General features: G+C 41.0%; 1 protein-coding gene across 3 annotated transcripts in view; it reads right to left on the bottom strand.

Annotated features, from left to right (window-relative positions):
- Positions 1-16,846, bottom strand: part of Cfap206 (cilia and flagella associated protein 206) — a 31,874-nt gene extending 15,028 nt beyond the window's left edge. Inside the window, exons 1-10 of one of the 3 annotated variants that reach the window (XM_076923988.1) lie at positions 16,563-16,846; positions 15,489-15,601; positions 14,832-14,915; positions 13,672-13,762; positions 11,542-11,730; positions 9,379-9,537; positions 7,676-7,884; positions 7,153-7,272; positions 4,998-5,196; positions 2,575-2,715 (exon numbers count right to left, since the gene is read on the bottom strand). In XM_076923988.1, the coding sequence (XP_076780103.1) occupies positions 2,575-2,715; positions 4,998-5,196; positions 7,153-7,272; positions 7,676-7,884; positions 9,379-9,537; positions 11,542-11,730; positions 13,672-13,762; positions 14,832-14,915; positions 15,489-15,596 (1,300 nt within the window). In that variant the 5' untranslated portion in view covers positions 15,597-15,601; positions 16,563-16,846. The remainder of the gene's footprint in view (positions 1-2,574; positions 2,716-4,997; positions 5,197-7,152; positions 7,273-7,675; positions 7,885-9,378; positions 9,538-11,541; positions 11,731-13,671; positions 13,763-14,831; positions 14,916-15,488; positions 15,602-16,562) is intronic. The other 2 variants (XM_076923990.1, XM_076923989.1) reach the window with 2 other exon arrangements.
- Between the last annotated feature and the right edge of the window lie 655 nt (positions 16,847-17,501).

The raw sequence follows: 17,501 nt of genomic DNA, 5'->3' as shown, positions 1-17,501 counted from the left end.
CTGTGGATTATAAAATATCCATATGTCTTATGGAAATTATGTAGGAAATGTTAATACTGTTTTATTTATTTCTCTAACAAATAATTGTTGGCCCTATTCTTGATATAGAGGAATACAGGAGGAAAACAAGGGCCCACTCCCAACAAATCACAAATATATTAAAGGTCAAAGAATGACCAGTGTTATGGAAATAACAAACTAACTAAAAAACCATGTAAGCAAGCAGGTTAAATGCATAGTAAAACTAAGGAGTATGAGACTGGTATTTTAACATTTTATTAAATACTGAATAGGGAAGGTGTAGTAAAGTGAAAAGCTAGAGCATGAGTTGGGGTCAAGTGATCAAGACTTCCAGAAGATATGAAGTCATCTGGAACGGACAGACGTGACAGTGTGGCAAGCCAGTGTCCTAGGGGTCAGGTGGTGTAAGCCATATAGTCTGCACTCCCAAACAATGGTAAATAAAGGCAAAATGATCTGTGCTAATATTCAGGGGGATCCTGGCAACCCTGCTGCATTCCTGTGTTCTTACTAATATAGCTGGTGGAAGCTAGCCCATGCCTCTAGTGTGTTTGCTCCTCACAGCAACATACAGGATTAAGCCAATTTGTCTTCTCTTCCATGCAAGCATAGAATTCTAGCAATTCTGTGACAAAACAACCACAACCACCACGACAACAACCACCAAACAAACAAACAAACAAACAAAAATCAACCAACTATAAAACATAGAAAAACAACAAAGAGATCAAGAAAAAGCTGAAGAATAGGTTAATATTACAAAGTAAATGTTGGGCTCCTTTCAGCCCTGGTTTGGGCCTTGTGGCTCAGGTTTCTGCAGCTTTGTGAGAGAGGCTAAGCCTGGCTTGAGTTTTGAGACCTATCTCAGTCACTTTTGTACAGGGGTAACTCAGTAAGACCCATTTGGCCCTGCCTCTGCCCCACTGTTACTGATGTAGAGCTTTGCCACTGGCCCTGTCAGTCACCCCATACCCTCTGTCACCCTTCCCTATCTGCTACGTCATCTCACCCCACCAAAACTCCTCCTCCCTATGCTCCAAGTTTATATAAGGGAGAGGCTGATAAATTGAAGTTGAGTTCCTGCTTTGAGAAGACTCCCAGCCCAATGTGTTTCTTTTGGGCCATAGACACTCACTATCCTGCTCAGCCCCAGAGAGACCTGGAGGGACCCGGACCACTCTCTTCTTGCCTGGACCTGCCAGCAAGGAACTGACAAGAAAATATTACGCAGGTTTTTTTTCAATTTGCTTTTACTGTAGTCTGTCCTAGTTTGCTTTCTGTTGCTATGATAAAACACAGCCATGAACCAACTTTTGGGGAGGAAAGGGTTTATTCCAATTTACAAGCTCACAGTCCATCACTGAAGGAGGCCAAGGCAGGGACTCAAGGCAGGTATCTGGAGGCAGTAACGGGAGGAGGGAACCATGAAGGAGCACTGCTTACTGGTGTGCTCTCCGTGGCTTCCCCTGCTATCTTTCTTACACAGCCCACGCCTAGAGATGGCACTGTCCAAAGTTGCCTTGGCTTCCTTACATTAGTTATCACTCAATAAAAGGCCTCTAAGATATGTTCAGAGGCCAACCTGATGGAGGCAATTCTTTAATTGAGGTTTCTTCTTCCCATGTATGTCCTGTTGACAGCTACAGCTAGTTATGACATAGCCCCCATCGGCTGCTTGCCATTTCCACTGCACACAGAACATTTTGAATTATAATATATTGCCTCTCAATATCTAATTTACTCTATTTTGTAAAATTATAATGCTATATACAATATAGATACCACAGAGAAATATTACTTAATAAAATATTTTCTTAGAAGAACTTGACAGAGAAATCCTAACCTATGTTAGTGAAGGGTAGCTGCAGAGTGATCACAAATATTTTTGAATGAACACAACAGTTAAGTAAGTCTTTTCCAGTAACTCTTTTAAAGACACTATCTCTGGCACTGTTAAACCATGCTTCTGGACTCCCTCAGTACAGGAGAACCATCCCCTTCTAAAGGCACTATAGAGTCCATGTTATATAATGATGGCCAAGTATCCCTAATACGAAATGTGAAATGCTCCAAAATCAGAAACAATTTGAGAAACAATTTGTGAGTTCCTTCATGGCCCCACAAGCAGAAATTTCATGTGATAAGTCACAGTAGAAATGTGGTACACTAAAAGTAGTGTACTCTTAGTACACTGTACATAAAATGTTTATGAAACATCAACAGATTTGTGTTTAAACTTAGGCCCTATCCCTTAATAATCTCAGACTCTCCCAACTCCACAATTAGAAACATTACTGGCTTGAAGCATTTTAGATCAGGGACAGTCAACCTGTTACATCTCCCAGCCCTCATGCCTTAGAGTCTCTTGTTGAATCTATCACACTGTCCTGGAAGCACCTGCAGGTGAGGACAGTGTCAGGCCATCTCGGCATCTCCTCCCTAGTTCACCATCCAAGTCCATACAATGTTAAAGGATGACACAGTACAGATAGGGAGTGAGCACTCATACAGAACAGGTACCACAAGGGCAGACTCTTATCTCTAACAGTATACCTGGGAGGAGAAGGCCATCGGTTGCAGCAAACGTGTAGCCACAAAATCCACGGTACTGAATTAACAGTTTGTTAAAGTTTGCTGTTGTTTCTGGAAAAAGCCATTCCTGTACTCTGAAATCTGTCAACTGCACTCTTTCTTCTAAAATGAAAGAGAACAGGAAATGGTTTTCATCCCTTGAGAAGATGCAATTTCCTAAATCAATTAGCAGTATGTCATTCTAAACATTATCTTCTTATCATGTAAACCTTTTCAAATTGACAACGTGTCCCCTGATGTACACAAAATCAGACTTATTAGGGATGATATTCGTGTAAAGAAGGGTGAAGGCCTTGGTGACTGTCCAGGTGAGTAACTTGCTCGGTGAAGGTGGAAGTAGAACTTTGCTCCAGACTGAACACTGAGAGACCTTTCAGAAAAGCCTGTTCTACAGGTTAAGAGAAAAGCAGATCAGAGCACTTCTGTCAGGTATGTAATGGCCCTGCTGCTACACAGTAAATTACCCAAGTTGATGAACAGAAAGAACTGTTATGTGACCAAGAGGATCTCCTTCATTTAAGATGGCACAAGTCTGGATATACCACTACATGGAAAACCTTTGAATACGGCACTTAGATAACTAGACTATGTTTCAAAGCTGTAAAGACTGTTCCAGATGGAAAGAAGATGCCTTTTACTAGCTTGATTTTGATTTAAAGGTATACAATTTTTGTCCTTTAGACTTCTTTCTTAAATAGTTGTTTTTATGTTGTGAGTAGCTACATATGTATGTGTGTGCAGTGCACACATGTCTGGTGCTCCAGAGCCAGAAGAAGTTACTGGATTTCCCTGGTGCTGCAGTTTCAGGCTGTTGCACTTGGGTCCTCTGCAAGAGCAGGAAATGCTCTTAACTATGGGGCATCTTTCCAGCCTGTTCTTCTGACCTTTAAGGATACTTACTCATGCCAGTTGCTTTACTGACATTGATAACTAAGATTAATAAATTAGATACATTCATGAAAAATTGTTTTCCAAGATTCTTAACTTTTACAATCACACATATATTTCTAATAACCTGATTATAGACCCAAACTGCCAACATCCTGTTTATCTTGGACTTGTATCTATAACTAAATATAAAGCCTAACTTGGAAAAAATATCCTGATATGCCCAAGATCTCTTGGTATAATAAGCAGGTGCAAATTTTTTTCCAGAAGAATATGGCTCTCCCAGTTTTAGAGAGAATAACTTGATAAAATATTCTAATGAAGAAAAAGTTCTGACTCTGGTAGGAAAGACATTTCTAAATCTAAGAGGGTGCAGCTCAACCAAACACTCACAACTGAACTTCAGTTTTTCAATTTCCTTTCATATCTGCTTAGATATTCTGTTTTAACGAAGTTAAGAAAGTAGTAAAAACCTCCACTAAGAGGAGTTGGGGTATCCTATTTAGCTTTCAGTTTTTATATATTCTAATAATTTAAGAAACCAACTCACTGCTACATTTTTATTTTCTGGTTTTTACCAAAATAGAATCTGAAAAAGAACTTAGCAAATAATCTCACTTCATTTTTCTAGAAGAAGCTTGAGTGTTAAGTTCTAAGCTCTACTTTGATATTTCTCATGAATTTCAGGTCGTCTTTAATTAATATACAAAAAGTAAAAAACTGATAAAATGATTAAAAGTTGACTGATCATGTGAACCTTTCTCTAAGAATCAGTGCATCAGCTGTGCGGTGGCGGCACACTTCCGGCACTCTCGGGAGCTCACAGCATGCAGAGCTCTGTGAGCTTCAGGCCAGACTGGTCTACAGAGTGAGTTTCAAGACAGCCAACTCTACCCAGAAAAACCCTGTCTGAGAGATTGGGGGTGGTATTAATATATCTATTAGGGCCTAAGATTAGCTAAATTTGCTCACAAATTTCAACTTGACACTAAGAAGATGTGTAGCAAGTTTCATTCTTTAAAATGGAGCTTTATCTGCAACAAAAATAGCAGGGATTTTTTTTTCTCAGTATACCAATTACAAAACCAGCACTCCTGCAATATAAATGGGTAAACACACAAAACCAAGACATGAAGGACTTCAATAAAAATTAATTTCTGGAAAGTAAGATACTCATTTTCCATATCTGTATTTTTCACACTCCTCCCACCTTTTTTACAGGGTCTCCTGTAGCTCAGGCTGGCCTTGAATTTACTGTGTAGCCTAGGCTGTCCTCGAACTCCTGCTTTACCACCTACACACTGAAAACTAGAGGTGTGTGTTATACAATGTCTGGGTTTTTTTTTCATATTTTCTATAATGAATATCAGTCTTTCATAATTGAGATGTTTAGTATTTTATCAGAAAGCTCGAACATGAAAATTTGAAACCAACAAGAATGATTGTACGGTAACAGTAACTTTAAAGAGAAGGAGACAATGGCTAGTGTGCCTTACCCATGTGCTCCTCTATTCTCGTCAAGTCGCTTTTCACGATGACGCCATCGAGCAGACCTTGCATCACTTTCTCAGGAAAGAGAAGCTCATGAGTGCCCAGGAACAGCTCCAGATTGGTGGTCAAGTTACTGAGGACGCTGATCAGAACCGTCTCATCCTGAAAGCTCATCCACAGACTTGCCAGTGCAATGAAGATGGGCTAATGGGAGAGGACACAGATAAAGTGACTATGTGGCAGAGCCATCTGTGCTCTTAAAAGTAAGCAGGAATCGCAAAGAAACTCATTCCTCTACTCATCCAATTCTTGTCAAACTAGAACAGACTTGCAAGTTGGAAGAAGGAAAACCAGTGTTTTCTTTTGAAGTGTTTCTTTTGGCATAACTATTATTAAGTTAATTTACCCAAGAAGTAGCCAAACACATTTGATCTCCTAAGAAATAATACTACTTTACCTCAAAAGGCCAAGAAGAAAAATATGCTTGGAAATTTTCGTTCAAACAGTAAATAACTCACTATAATAGATTTATCTGGCCCTGTCATGAATCAAAAGAACCTGAAAAGCAGATAAGTGCATCTTCTGGCATGTCAAGGGAGCTACAAGCTAAATATTTAGGTCAGTGAAATAAAATATCTTATTCACAATAAAAATTAACATTTATAGAACAAACAGAAAATCAACTAAGCCTCATATAAAAGTTTCTTGCTTTTTAAATCCAATGTTGAGAATGACTGCAGAAAGGTATCATGGTTTCAAATGGTCTACATACATGTAAAGTGTATGTACATTTTACAACTACCTTGTTCAGATCAGGTTTGCAGCGTTTTCCTATAAAACAGTACTGTTGATCAGAAAGTCATTGCATGGAAAATAAAGAGGTTATCTTCCTTTCAAATAAGACGAGAGTTGTATCACATCCCTGCTAGACTCCATTTCTGACAGAGTACTAAGAACACATTCTCATTCTCTTCCTCTCTCTCTCCCTTCCCATCTGTCTCCCTGCCCACTGTCTCTATCCTCTCTCCCCTGACTCCGCACTTTAACACTACAATGGACTGCTTCCATGGCCACAGATATTATGGTCATCGTTCCTGGAGGTCATGATTTCCTTCAATAGCGACCACCATTATCAAACCAACAGTGTCTGTTTGTTTGACTTGACTAAGACTTGACTGTGAAGAGCAGGACCAGCTTGTATACAACTAATGCTACGTGTTATGTAATATCATTCTAATGGAATACAACTGTAAGAATTCTGATCCGATTTACAGGACTCAAAAGGAGGTTCAGCTTTAAGAAAGTGCCTCTGACATGGTGACACATGCCTACATTCCAGCACCCAGGATGTAGGCACAAAAGGACCCACATTCCAGGACAGCCTGGGATACCTACAGAGCTATATAGTGAGGTACTAGCCCAAAACAAAAACAAAAACAAGAACAAGAACAAAACCAAACAAACAAGCCATATGCCAAGGAATTAGCTCAGCAGTAGAGCACTGGCCTAGATTGTGCACCGCTGGGTTTGGACTACCAAGGTGGCTTAGTGGGTAAAATGCTCACAAGCCTGACAACCCAGGTTTGATTCCAGGATCCCACTAAGAAAGTAAAGAACCAACTCATGAATGTTGCTCTCTGGCCTCCACATGCCCCTTCACCATAAGATGATGATGATGGTGATGGTGATGATGGTGATGATGATGATGATGATGAACATCAACCAAAGAGTATACATGGAGGGACCCATGGTTCCAGCTGCATATGTAGCAGAGGATGACCTTGTTGGGCATCAATGGGAGGAGAGGCCCTTGGTCCTGTGAAGGCTCGATGCCCTAGCACAGGGGAATGCCAGGGAGGCGAGGTGGGAGTTGGGGGGGGGGGGGGAGCACCTTCATAGAAGCAGGGGGAGGGGAAACCAGGAAAGGGGATAACATTTGAAATGCAAATAAAATATCCAATTTTTTAAAAGTCAAAGTCAGGGAGTGTGGTGGTGCGCCCCTCCCTCCGTCCCTCCCTTCCAGCATTCAGGAACAGAGGCAGGTGGATCTTTGTGATTTGAAGCCAACCTGGCCTCCAGAGCAAGCTCCAGGCCAGTTAGGGTGACATACTGAGAGCCTGGTCCACAAAAGCAAGGTGGAAGAGGATGTCAAGTACTCACGAAGACTTGTGACGTTGGGACCGCTGTCTTTGATTTTACTGTTATTTTCAGTTGTTCCAGCTGAGCTGCCAATTGTTTTATCATCATCTCCACCTCCTCAGCACACGTGATTATATCTGACTGTGAAGACAGCATGAGTTGGATTCATATTTTATAATTGTACGATTAATACCATGTGTTAAGCCCTGCCCGATCCCAACTTCCAAGTGATAATGACACTGTCTGTGCCAGCTCCCTGCCAACAATATAAAGCACATGCTCTCAATTACAAGTGTCACAAATACACACATCACTACTTGTAGCATGTCACCAATCATACTAACAAGCACTAAAGAGAATCAACAACTGTAAATTGGCTTCTACCAACACAGTTCCACGAAGACCAAACCTAACCTTGCTGTTTCTGTTTTAAGCCCTGGTCATGCCAAGGCAATGCGAAGGTCACCTTCTCCTTTGTGAGTCACCCCATTCTCAGGGGAGACTGTGTCATACAGAAAATGCAGTGCTTGTGACATTAGCTCACCAAAACAGTCTGCAGGAAGATCTCATACTGTCGAACATTGTACAATGCTTCCTTTAACATATATGGCTGAAGTTCTTTGGCCATGAGTGGATTGCGTGTTACTTTCTCAAGGATGGCTGTGTAGCGAAATGCCTGGTCTTGGGCAATCTGAAGCTGGGAGTCAATATGCTGAGTTGTGGCTGGTATTGCTTCATGGAGAATGGCTGGCACTGTGTGTCAGAGTATGAGAGCACAGGCATGAGACAGAGGGAAAAGAACCCAGAATATACTTGTATTTTAAACATTAAATTAGGTCAGATTTTTCCTATCAGATTAATAACAACAAAGGTATGTCTTTCGTGGTCCTACCCCATAGAGAAAAGAACCTGTCCAGAGGGGAAAAAAACTCTGTCATAATAACAAGAAAAGATAGAATCAGATCCAGTCTTCTCACTAATTATAGAATATTTGGGTAGACTGTGGTACCATGTCCTGTATTGCCATGCTCCTTTAGAAGAACCACTGAGCCTGCCTTTTGTGAAAGCAGGTTTAAAACATATGTGTGAACTTTATCTGGACTCAAAAAATAAACTGAGTGGTCTAGCAAGGGAAGGCACTCTTATCTGGTGGAAATTTGATTTTTGTAATTTTTACATTTATTTAATGTGTATGAGTACTTTACATATAAATCTGTGCAGTATGTGTTTGCAATACCCATAGAGGCCAGAAGAGGGTGCTGGATCCTGTGTTTCAATGCATTGGAACGGTTATAAGCCACCATTTGGGTGCTGAGAATGTAAGAGTAGCAAATACTCTTACATATAGCTCCAACCCTGGAATTTAAATTTTTATGACAACTTTCAAAAATAAAAACAAACAAAACCCTCATAGGGTGTAACTCTGTGGATTCCCAGCCCCCAAAAGCTCAAAGGGCAGGAGAGAAGACAGTCAGGGTGCCTGGCTGGCCCTGCTGCTTGTGCTGATGTGGTGATCGAGGTAAAAGGCAGGAATGCCTTCTCGACAGGCCTGCAGAAGTGTAAGGTTCACATGAGATGACTTCTACCGTTAGGTCCTTTATTAGATACTTTCTAAGTATTTTCAAACTTACCTACAGGCTACACTGTGGACTTGGGTGTGGTGGGGCACGCCTTTCATCCAGCATTTGGGAGGCTGAGGCAGGTGGATCGATGTGAATCTGAGGCAAGCCTGGTCTACAGAGCAAGTTCCAGGCTATTCAAGGTTACATAGTGAGATCTTGCCTAAAAACAAAAAATAAATAATAACAAAGCATTGTGTATGTACCAACAGGAGTTGTTTCTGACTTTGCAGATCTTGGCATGTCTCCTCTTTGGCCTTTTCATCCCATTAAATATACAGCACCACTTTCTTTCCAAAGTGATTTTTAATTTTTAACTAGTTTTCCTCCTCTTGGGTGGCACAGAGTAAACACCACACTCTGCTGAGTTCAGAGGGTAGATTCTGGGCTACTCCCTCATGCCAGTGACTGATTGGGTCCCTGAAACTATTTCCATGGTACAGAAAATGTAAAGTTTTGTCTCAGCAAGGTGAGGACCACCCCACGGGATGAAGAGCAGTTGTTTCTAACGAACAGAACTGCCTATCTTAAACTGTCTGTGTCGGGGGCATGTTGTGGTGCCTGCTGCATTGTGAAGTTATGCCTTAAACACGCCTAACCTTGAGAAGCAGCTGACAGACACACTTACAGTCATCGATGCCTTCTCCTCCTTTCCCACAGTCTCTGTTAAATAACCGAATTCCAGTAACAATCATGGTGAGCTCTTTCAACTGGCGTTCCTTGTCCTTCTTACTGAGAGCCAGAAATGTGGCGAGCTCAGCCTGAGGGAAAACACTCTGCAGAGCAGCTGAAACAGACCACAGGAGAAACACCACAATGGACAGAAAGGCACTGGTGGGACAGAGCTGCCAGAACTTACATTGAAAGCTTCTTTCTTGTCTGTAGAACGTTGAGGGATGTGTCTTTCTAGTGTTACTTATACAGTTTATATTTATGGTACCTGCTGTAGCACGCACAGCAAATGTTATCAAATACCAGGTCTGGGCTACTGAAAATAATGTTATTACCCCATATCTCTGTCCTTATTAATTCATCAATTGGTAAAAATAATCTTTCTAATTAAGGCTCTGAGTAGAAAAATCTATACCTTAAAATAAGGGAAAATGTATAGGGAGGCTGGATACCTTATTTAGTCTCCACTATATATTGGTTTTGCTTCATGAGGGAGGGAGGGAGTCTCGTGTGATCAGGCTAGCCTCAAACTTAGTACATAGCTCAGGGTGACCTTGAACCCCTGGTTTACCTGTGTCCTACGTCTCAAGTGCTGGGGAATACAGACAGGCACCACTACGCCCAGCTCTATCCCCGTTTAAAAGTTAATGGGACATGTATTTCCTGAGAATACAAAGAGTTCCTCTGTCAAGATCCTAACCAGATGACAGAATCAATGCTTTCCACTCGAATGGAGCATTCCTTTCCATAGGCCCCAATCACTTCCTTGGCCTCCTCCCCTTCACAATGCTGCTGCCATTCCACTAGGTAGGTAGAACAGACCACTGGGTATCCACAGCCTCAAGAAAACTGACACCATCTCACCATTGAGAAGTGCTGCTTCAAATTCTCAATTGAAACACAGTGTAAAAGCTGTCTGGGGGGTTATTTTAGAATTTATTTTTATTTCTGGTGTGTGCATTTGTGAGTATATACCATGTGTGTTCCAGTATCTTTTGGAGGCCAGAACTGGTGTTAGAGCCTCTGAAGCTGGGGTGGTTTATGAGCTGCCTGACAGGGGTGCTAGGAATTGAACTCAGGTCCTCCAGAAGAGCAGCAAACATTCTTAAATATTGAACCATCTCTCCAGTCTGTGAGGGTTTATTTTTAAGTTGGTTTTTAGAAATTATCATCATCATCATCATCACCACTACCACCATCATCATCATTTAGCACAGAAAATACTGGGTTTCATCATGACATTTTCAGATTATATTGTTGTACTTTGGTCATATTTCCACCCTCCCATTACCTTCCCCTGCCTCTCCTCTCCATTCCTGCCCCAGTCCAGTCTCCATTCTGATTTCATGTCATACATTATATGCTGATTACATATATGAGAGAAAACATGGACTCTTCTGTGCTCCTGTTACCCTCGATGTCCTTCTCTCTCTTTACAGTCCCCCTCTGCTTCCCAGTCCTTCAGACATACTTAAATAATTCTAGGAACCTAGTGACTTTGAACTACTTATGTATGCTGATTTTCTTTTCCAATCTTTAACAATTTTATAAAGTGTGATGGCAGAACTAAGGAAATGGCTCTGTGAGTAAAGGGCTTGCTTACCACACAAGCGTGATGACCAGAGTTTGTATCCCCAGGACCCATATAATACTGAGCAGGTGTGCTGCCTTCCTATGAAATTTCAGTGTTACAGAGGGAAGACCGGAGATCCTGGGGCAAGCTGTGGAGCTAGACTGGCCAGAACTGGAATGGAGAGTTCTGGGTTCAGTGGGGAAGCCTGGCTTGGTGAATACAGTGGACACGGAGGAAGATGCTCAGTGCCAACCTCTGGCCCCCACCTGTACGTGCACACATGTGCACACAAGCCCCCACCTGTACATGCACACATGTGCACACAAGCCCCTCCTATACATGCACACATGTGCACACAAACCCCCATCTGTACATGCACACATATGCACACAAGCCCCCACCTGTACATGCACATATATGCACACAAGCACCCACCTGTACATGCACACATGTGCACACAAGCCCCCACCCATGCACAAACTATACATATGAATACAGTGGGCATATAGGTTGGCTTATGGACTGGAAATCATTTCTATTTTTTACCTGTTGCCTCTCTGACGATCTTGATGTCTGTGGGGGATCCAAGCCCAGACCGAAGTAACACATAGCTGACAACCTTTCTGTAGAGATTTTCCAGCTCTTCCCTGGCGCATGCTCTGTTGTCTGTGATTTCTCGGCTAATGATGCCTAATCTGGACTCTAAGACCCGGTGATGTTCTTCAAGAAAGTCCTCTAAAATGAGCAAATAACAGTATTTCACATCTTCAATACTTAGAATTCTCCTCATATAAGAGCTCAAGAAAAACTGGTTTGTGTGTGGCAATTTTATGAAAAAAAAAAAAAAACTCCTTGCCACCCTCCCTTGAGTGCTGGGATTGAGCCCCACTGAGCTAAATCCCTAAACCCTGACTTCTTAAAGCATAGTGCTGAATGAAAACAGAGGCCTGTAAGAAGCCTAAATACAGAAATCTAGTAGGAAGTGTTATTACAGAAATTCAATAGAAATTCGGTTAAAACATACATGTAAACACACATAAACATGTAAACACATTTAATACAATATTAAATACGTAGTCTATATATTCTTCTTCAATTATACTTGTTTTAGTCCTAGTAAATGTCCTCTGAGTAATACTACTGATAATATACAATATTGCATTGTCTTAGTAAGAGTGTCTATTGTTCTATAAACACCAATTACCAAAAGCAACTTGGGAGGAAAAGGTTTATTCAGCTTCTTATACTTCCACATCACAGTTTACCACAGAGGGAAGTCAGGGCAGGAACCTAAATGCAGGAATCGCAGGACTTGAGCAGAGGACACAGTGGAATGCTGCTTGCTGGCGTGCTCCCCAGGGTTTGCTCAGCCCAATGGTGGTACTACCTGTTACAATGGACTGTGCCTCCCACATCAATCATCAATCAAGAAAATGCCCCATAGACTTGCCTATGAGCCGACATGATGGAGTCATTTCCTCAAATGACATTTCCCCCTTTCTCTAGGGACCAACTTTACCACCAGAACAATCCTTATAACTTAGTAAAATTTCTCAATCACAATTCAACAATGCAACATTCATATCTATAATTTCACCACAAAAGCAACTGAGAATGTTTACAAACTAAAAAAAGAAATCAAGTTTCTTTAATTTTATAAATGTTTTCCCTTTGGAGTTTCATTGTTATTAAGCAAAAAGGTAAGAGATGTTATTTTACATATTTTACATTCTGAATGTCTACTGCATAGAAAGAAAAAATAAAGTCACCAAATATTTAATAATGATCACATTATAAAAAATAACTAATTTTACTTCTCCCTCATTTCTAACATGCCTTTTATGTATGAATTAAATATAAAATATAAATAGTAAATATAATTAAATATGTTCTGAATCTAGATTCCCACATTACGTTGGAGTAGTTGCATAATTTAAATATTATGAGATAATATTCAAAACCAGGAATAAGAAGATCCAAAAATATAAGAATTTAACTGCAGTAGTTTAGTTTCTAGTTGCTCCATATTAGTGCCATAAACGTTAAGAATAGAACTTGGAAGCAAGCATATAATTTCCAACTGACTCTTAGCATTCATATAGGCAATTGGCATTTTTTTTCTCATTTGGATTTTCAATACTATTTTTAAATATAAAAAAAACTGTTTTTAAATATAAAAAAGCTGTTTCTCAGAGGTCATTCTCACTTAGAGGCTTGGCATCTAGCCCATACTATTCTACACTGTATACTGTACAGTGGAGCCTTGAAGAGCTGGAATCCACCAGAAGGAAGGTCACTGGAGGTAATCCTTCGGGGAACCCCCTACCTCATCTTATTGTTTGCATTCCAGTCATGAGGTACAAGACTCTTCTCAGACACGTGTCCTGCCAAGATGTGCCTCCATGGGCCTAAAAACAACAGACCCAACAGCACATGGCCTAAATGTCTAAAACTGGACCCAAACAGACTCGTTCTTTGTATAAACTGATTATCTCAGGCATTCTATGAATAACAACAGAAAGCTGCCAAACAGATCAAAGACAGAAAAGATCAAAAGACAGACAAAAATTAGTGTCATTAAACAATTAAGCCTGTTATCAACCAAATTAAACCTTTATTAACTAAACTGCAATATTTAAAACTTTTAAAATGTATGAAAATAGGTATCTATGTTACCTCGGCTTGTGTAATTCATATCGAAGTAGACCTGCATCTTAATGGTGTCCAGGGATGGATTTTTATTGTCCAATAGCCGTGCTACACAAAGCTGGAAGAGAGTGTTGCATGAATGCTTCTACTATATTTTTCTGAAACATTCAAATGATTGGATTGTTTGTTTGGGTTTTGAATTTTGAGACAAGGGCTTATGTAGTCCAGGCTGGCCTCAAATAGCCCAGGCTTTATTTTCACTATGTAACCAAGGATGATCTTGAACTTATGATCCTTCTGTCCCCATCTCCCCATTGCTCAGATTAGCACACCTGACTTTATACAGTGAATGTCTGGGTATTTAATACAAGGCGTATTTTTATGCATGCCAGGCAAGCAGTCTACCAAATGAGGTATCTTCGTCTAAGTTATTTTCAAAAAGAAAGGAAAACGGGCAGAGCATGATGGTATACTCCTGCAAATTCAGTATCTCAACACTCACAAAACAGAGGCAGAAGGACCCACACAAGTTTTAGGCACCAGAAGTCAGAAAGGGAGAGAAAGTCTGTCAGAAAGGGAGAGACAGAGGTGGGGACACAGTGGCAGACAATGTTAGCCTGACTCCATGATTGAAAGTGATGAGAGAGAGGGGGGAGGGGGGGGGAAAGAGGCAGATGTTCATGTGCCTCCACCAGTCAAAGATAGTTTACATATCTAGGTTGGGTATTGGGTTATACTTCTGATTGAGCATTACCAAACTTATAAAGCCTTTGATTAACATTTTAAAAAAATGTATAAAAGCAAAAAGGAAAAGGATAGGGGTTTTCTAGGAAGGGGAAATGGGGAAAAGGGATGGCATCTGAAATGTAAATAAAATATTTTTTAAAAAGTGCCAGTTGTTACTTTCTGAGAGGATCTGACTGGAACAACTCTTCAGCCTTTCCCCTTGTTCCATCACGGGATGTGACCCTTACTCTGACACGGAGGAAAGCCAAGGGCGGGAGGCCAGGAGGCCAGAAACAACCTAAGTACCTCCAGACACTGTTCTCTTAGAAAATAACCCCTCAGTTATTTACACCGTCATTCTGTGTTTCTTTATAACATTGCTGAAGACAGGATGGAAAACACAGTGTTCTATTTAAAATTGAAAACAGACACCCCAAACATGAGGACTGTTGCACAGTCACCTTAACAAGTTTCTGCACGTCAGTCTTGATGAGGGTCCTATCCATGTTAAAGCCATTGCTGGGATCTAGGACGACAGCTTTCACCTACAAACAGAACATACGAAGTAATTTTACTATATTATGAAATTAATTCATCTCTGTTTTTTAACCAATTCCCTTGATGTTCAGCTTATCACTCACTCTTTTGTGCTTTTGTTATAGGCTGGAGACAGAAAACAATAAAAATCAAACTTGAATATGGTTTAGAAAAATACATAGCAGAGAGGCTTAAAGCAACGGTTACCATTTTAGAGCAGGAAACTGGTGTATCCCATGTTCTCAGTATGTGTTGTTAACCAAAGGAAAGCAGAGAAACCAAAGCAGGGACTAACTTTTACAATATACTTTGAACAAAAATACATGTTAAAACTCCACAGCAGAATATTATTGAGGTTTCTAAGCTTCACAGGGTCTCCTAAATCAGTCACTGTAAAGCTACAAGACATTCTGCAGACTTTGAAAAGATGCTTTTCATTAAGTCATCTGATGATCTCACTGTTTTCAACTAAAAAACATCAGGAAAAAAGCTCCCAAGAATTTTAAAGAAAAAAAAACCTCACTATTACAGTTTAAAACTTGTTTATAACACGAGTTGCAAAATTAATCATAAAAGCTTACCATAAAAGCCACCACTGTTTCCGAAGTGATCTCTCCATGGGTTGCACATTCTTGTCCTATTTCTCGTATGATATTCTTTATAACACTTTCTGCCTGAGTGGGAGGCATTGTGGCTAAATGAAGCAACAAGATTCTTTTAGTAATTTTATTTATGCACATTTTCTGGTTAGATTCCATTACTAGATTGGAATATCCACAAATGCCTACTGAGTTATCACTATTTAATTATAATCTAGTTTCTTCCTGTTTTTTTTCTTTATTTAAATGACTTTAATGATAAGACAGTAACTGGGATTTTCCCCGAATTTAAATCATGCCACCATTAAAACAAAATTAGGGATGCTGGCACATGTGTTAAATCCCAGAACTCGGGAGGCAGATGCTGACAGATCTCTATGAGTCTATCCTGGTCTACATAGTAGTGATTGAGTCAGGGCTATGTAGTGAGACCCAGTCTCAAAAACAAAATATAAATAAATAAATAAATAAATAAATCTTAGCAGAATTTGGGCAATAAAATAAAATAAAACAAACAAACAAACAAAAAAATCAAGCCCCTGTGGAGGCAGCAAGAATACAGCTTGCAAAAGAAAGTGCTTATCAATGCATTCACTAACAGACCTTTCCCAACTGTAACACAATTTCATAATTTTAAGAAAATTTTTTCTCCGATTATTTCATCCTTGGGATATGGACTCTAACAAAAACATTAAAAGTAAGTAATGAAAAAATATGTGAGTTATGAACCTCTAAAAAAGAACTCCTAGCTGTTAATTTCATCTATTATAAACTAGGGGAGAGTGGTAATTTTAAGTCAGGGATTTCCTGATTTTCCGGAGTTATCCGTAACAACACAGGGGAATGTGCAGGTAAAGGGAAACAAAGCCACGAGTGCTCTGAGGGATGGAAATGCAGAATTGGGCCATCAAAGGTCCAACAGCATCTTGAAGAAACAAGAACCTTGCCTCCTTGAAAGCCAGTTTGCTCATCTGAAAAGGATGAGTGCTGTTATTACCTTCTCCTGAACTTATGAGCCTACTGTGGTTAGAAAAGTTCGCGGCTTGGCACAAGTACCTAAGCAATGCCAGCCACCAGCCCAACAGCGACCTCAGACCTGCCAGCCACACAGCCAGGTTGAGCCCGCTCCTTCCTGAGCGCTTGCGCAGAGCGGGATGCCTGCCCAACCACCCTGTTGGTTACCAACTACCAGCACTAGCTCTGCAACAGTCCGACGTCCGTCTTCCCGCAGGTACACCCGCGGTTTAACGGCCCGGAGCTCCCAGGACGCTGGGCTTGGCCCGAACGCCAGGCGGCCGCAGCTCTCCTCGCCAGCCCCAGAGCCCAAGCAGCGGACGCGTAACCGTGGAGACGGAACGCGACGCAGAGGCTGGGGGCGGGGCCTGACCGTGGGGGTGGGGCCAGAGGGCAGGGTGGACTGAGGAGGGCGGGACGGGGGGAGGAGGGAGGGCCCAGGACGACCCGCTGGGATGGGGCTTCTGGGATGGCACCTTGAGAAGAGGGGTGTAGGATTCTCCCTCAGCCTCCCAAGAGACAAAGCAAAAGAACCCAAGTCCCAGGCGACAAAGGCACTTTTGCTACTCCTCAGTTTTAAGACAATGGAAGCATAAGTTCTAAAACAAAGGTTGAATGTTGCAGATGCTGTTCATGTTAACTCGATAGCGTGGAAACATGGAAAATATATCAGTTGAAGAGACCAAGAAAGCCTAGGGTTCTTGGAATTATCAGTGTTTATAGTTGTGTCAAAAGAATACTTTTATGCTCTCTTTCTCAAAGGAATTCTATATCCTGGTGTTCCAAAATGCCATAGTAAAACTTTTCATTCAGGAGTGTTTTCACACCAGCTATGGTAAAGTAGGCTTACAGTCCCAGCCCTTGGAATGCAGAGATAGGAAAATGCAGAGTTTTAAGACACCCTATGTAGTTTTGGATGGTCTGGAACTGGACATAGACCAGGCTAGTCTTGAATTCACAGAGTTCTGCTTGCCACGGCCT

This window comes from Arvicanthis niloticus, chromosome 25 (assembly GCF_011762505.2).
Source record: "Arvicanthis niloticus isolate mArvNil1 chromosome 25, mArvNil1.pat.X, whole genome shotgun sequence".
NCBI lineage: Eukaryota > Metazoa > Chordata > Mammalia > Rodentia > Muridae > Arvicanthis > Arvicanthis niloticus.
This window is presented reverse-complemented; position numbering and strand designations above follow the sequence as displayed.